The 3,704-nt window shown below is 42.5% G+C and overlaps 1 protein-coding gene across 6 annotated transcripts in view; it reads left to right on the forward strand.

Annotated features, from left to right (window-relative positions):
- The first annotated feature begins 1,768 nt into the window (after positions 1–1,768).
- Positions 1,769–3,704, forward strand: part of LOC107678285 (membrane-associated guanylate kinase, WW and PDZ domain-containing protein 2-like) — a 114,065-nt gene continuing 112,129 nt past the window's right edge. For all 6 annotated transcript variants that reach the window (XM_016473496.1, XM_016473499.1, XM_016473498.1 and 3 more), the window contains exon 1: positions 1,769–2,291. In XM_016473496.1, the coding sequence (XP_016328982.1) occupies positions 1,994–2,291 (298 nt within the window). In that variant the 5' untranslated portion in view covers positions 1,769–1,993. The remainder of the gene's footprint in view (positions 2,292–3,704) is intronic.

Here is a 3,704-nt window from a genome sequence, read left to right on the forward strand (position 1 = left end):
AATACATAATATATATATATATTACAATACATAATATATATATATATAATGAAATTGAATATATGGGATCGTCGGTTTAAAATAATTTCTCTTTATTACATAACCTTACATTAAATTTCCTCAGTCCCCTTAATATTGAATCAAACGTCCTTGCAATTTCTTCGAAAAGCTGTACATGTATTAAAAAATAATGGCAACAAAAGGTTTTCGTTGTCGTTTTTTATTTTAGAAGATGTAATTATGAAATAGTGGACGTTTGTATCAGCGGCTGTATAGCGAGCTTCCTACCTAGAAAGCATTTTGGACAAAACTGCTGCCTAGGTAGAAATCTCACTAGGTTTTGAGACTCTCACGTATTCTCTATACGTTTTAAAGGGGAGATAACACACACAGTTTCACCCAATCTCATGTTAATCTTGAGTACCTATAGAGTAGTACTGCATCCTTTACATCTCCATAAAGTCTTTAGTTTTATCATATTTATAAAAGAAAGATACAGCTTTACGATTCTCTCCGGAAAAAGCCGAGCTCCTGCAGGCGCGCCGTGGGCGGAGCTAAAGATTGACGAGCACTTGAGCTCCGACTGCCAACAAAATACAGACATTTGATGCAGTTTCACTTACCGTCTGCAGTTCTGAATCATGACCGGGATCTTTTTGTAGCTCGACCGCTCCATCCTTCAGTATCAAACGATGAGCAAATCCAGCATCGAACTGTGCCTTGCTTATAAAACATTCGTCAACAAACACACTTGTGAAACTCCGTTGCTGCTCCGGAAAAACAAACTGGATCCACTGGTTCTTTAGGAAGCTGAACAAAGTTATCTTTCCCTTACAACCAAAAACACACTTCTTTGGAGACATTCTTCCCAAGCGAGTCCCGTCCGACTCTTTAACAGTGTAAACAACTCTGAAAGTGACGTGACATGTGGCCAAGTATGGTGACCCATACTTGGTCTAACCATTAGGCCACGACTTCCCCAATGCATTGTTGCCTGAATGCATGAAACAGCATTGTACCCCCCTTTAAATAAGTCTGAACTTCACTAAACTGTTCTAAAGGAGCTTTAGACAGTACTATGGTTATGAGTCGATCCCTCAAAGAACCGATTCTTTAATTCCCAGTCGTTGGGATGGGAATTGAGAGTCGATTCCTCAAATCTGACATGTCCGGGCGTGACATAAATAGGACTGTGTTCATTACCTTTATTACACATCATATATGAGTACTCCATACTTAATTCATTCAAATAACTCGAATCTTTTTAATCCATTTACTTAAAAAATTCATTCACTGATTCATTCGGTGACTCTTTCTGTCAGTACACCAGTAAGTGGCGACCAGTTTAGGAGCATTACATGCGAGTAAGTCACTCAACTGATTTAGTTAAAAATACTTATTTTATTTTTTAAATGATTTATACTTAATTTATACAGATTTCGGTAAAACAGCAGTTCTTGCCAGTCATACTACCAACAATAATTAATTTATAACTTATAAAAACACATAAAGGATATAATTTATGCTATATTTTTCTTATGAATCAAGATATCTGGCTTAATTCAAATCTTGGATTCGACTCGATTGATTCCATAAACTTGGGAATCAAAAACACCATAAACATTCAGTTTGAGCCAGCTTTCTTTGCGCACCTTCCTTCCCTTTTCGTCCAAGGCTCACTTTTACTTGAAGCCCGTTTTGAGGAATGCACGCTCGTCTTGCACTAGCATTCCTGCCTCCTCTAGACATCACATCCGGGTCACTCGGCAGTCAGCGTGTAAACGAGTGTGCTCCTCCATACAGTTGCGTACTGCTGCTGCAGCTCTCAGCGCAACTCCACTGCATGCAACATGGACACTACGAGCAGCGGCCAGCCGCGGAGGATCTGAGCGCGCCTCGGGACCGCTGCTGACACGCGATACGCCACACTGGGGCAAGGATGAGGTGCCATCCAGCAGCCGCACACTGGTAGGCGAGTCGTCAGTTGCCAGCGATGTCAAAGACTCTGAAAAAGAAGAACCACTGGACGAACAAAGTCCACGAAGCGGTGCTCACCAGGAATAAGGAGGGTGAGCTGGGGTTCGACTTGAAAGGGGGCGCCGAGAACGGCAATTTCCCTTATTTTGGGGAGGTGAAGCAGGGTGAGGTGGCCATCCAGAGCGGCAAGCTGTCCCAGGACGAGCTGCTCTTGGAGGTCAACGATACACCGGTGGCGGGGCTCACCATCAGGGATGTGCTGGCCGTGATCAAGCACTGCAAAGACCCGTTCCGGCTGAAGTGCGTGAAGCAAGGTGAGGATAAACATCAGCGCACCGCCGTCTCTACGTGTGAACGAGCGTGCGAGCGACCCCTCCGCTGTCTGGGGCTGCTGTCTGCACATTATTCCCGCAGAAATCCTGTTTACACACAAATAGGTGCATTTCAGATCCGGCGCCTGATTGGTGTGGTTATCGATTGAAGCCGCGAACGTTCCGTCGTCGCTCGTGGCAACAGAAGTTACAATGTGGCGGATTGTCACATAAACATGTCAATGAAATTTAAGCTCTGTTTGGATTCTAAGGACTGTGGTATCATGCGTGAGGGAGCGGGGGGTGTTCCGCCCCGTGTCGGAGATATTTTGCCCCGCGGGTCCGCCATGGGCGAACTGGACGAATATTTGCAGGCAATTTCATTGATCTCCTAATTTGCACGGTGGCTGTGGCAAGCCGCTTTATCATTTATTCCTTTGCACTAGTAACTAGTAGCTCTTAGCCCCTTTCACACATACAGTTTTACTGGTAAATTACCATTAAGAGGTAATGTGTGAACAAGACCTTTTAAAAAATACCGGTAAATTCGTTCCTGCAATTTACCGGTATGAGAAGTTGTAACATTACCAGTAAATTACCCGTAATGTGCTCTGTGTGAACACAGAACAAGATTACCGGTATGAGCACATAGGGCCAATCATAACATTATGACGCAGATGACGCATTTACTCCGCGCTGTTTGTTGAAGTCAAAGAAATATCTAAAGTCTCTAATAAGATGTCTTTGGGCCAAAAGCGCTGCATGAAAGTGAAGGTTTGACACAAAAATGTAAAAATAATTTACGGTATTTTGAAATTGATGTGTGAATGGTTCTTTACCGGAAAAAAGACAGAATGTCATTGCCTGTGTGAATAGCACATTTTTGTATTTACCGGTAATATTACGGCAATTTACTGGTATTACTGTGTGAAAGGGGCTATTGTTACTAGTATTTATATTAAAGGGGTCATATGATGCGATTTCAAGGTTTCCTTTCTCTTTGGAGTGTTACAAGCTCTTGGTGCATAAAGAAGATCTGTAAAGTTGCAAAGACTAAAGTCTCAAATCCAAAGAGATATTCTTTATAAAAGTTAAGAGTCAGCCATGCCTACCTAAAACGGCTCGTTCTAACACGCCCCCACATATCTACATCACTATGTGGAAATATTAGCATAATGCCGCCCAAATGTGCACGCAAAGAAAGAAGGCGTGGTTTCAGGAACAGCAGTGTTGATGCAGCCATGTCAGGGAGATGCTGTGTGATTCAGTGCTAAAGCAAAAGCACTTTATTTGGCCTTCCGGAAGTAGATGCAATTAGGAATCATTGGTTAAGATTTATTTACAACAGAACAGCACAACCCAGATGTTCGAATTTGTGCAAAGCATTTTATGGACGACAGTTTTTTGAACCTAGAA

Source organism: Sinocyclocheilus anshuiensis, unplaced genomic scaffold, assembly GCF_001515605.1.
Source record: "Sinocyclocheilus anshuiensis isolate Anshui unplaced genomic scaffold, SAMN03320099.WGS_v1.1 scaffold1318, whole genome shotgun sequence".
Classification (NCBI taxonomy): Eukaryota; Metazoa; Chordata; class Actinopteri; order Cypriniformes; family Cyprinidae; genus Sinocyclocheilus; species Sinocyclocheilus anshuiensis.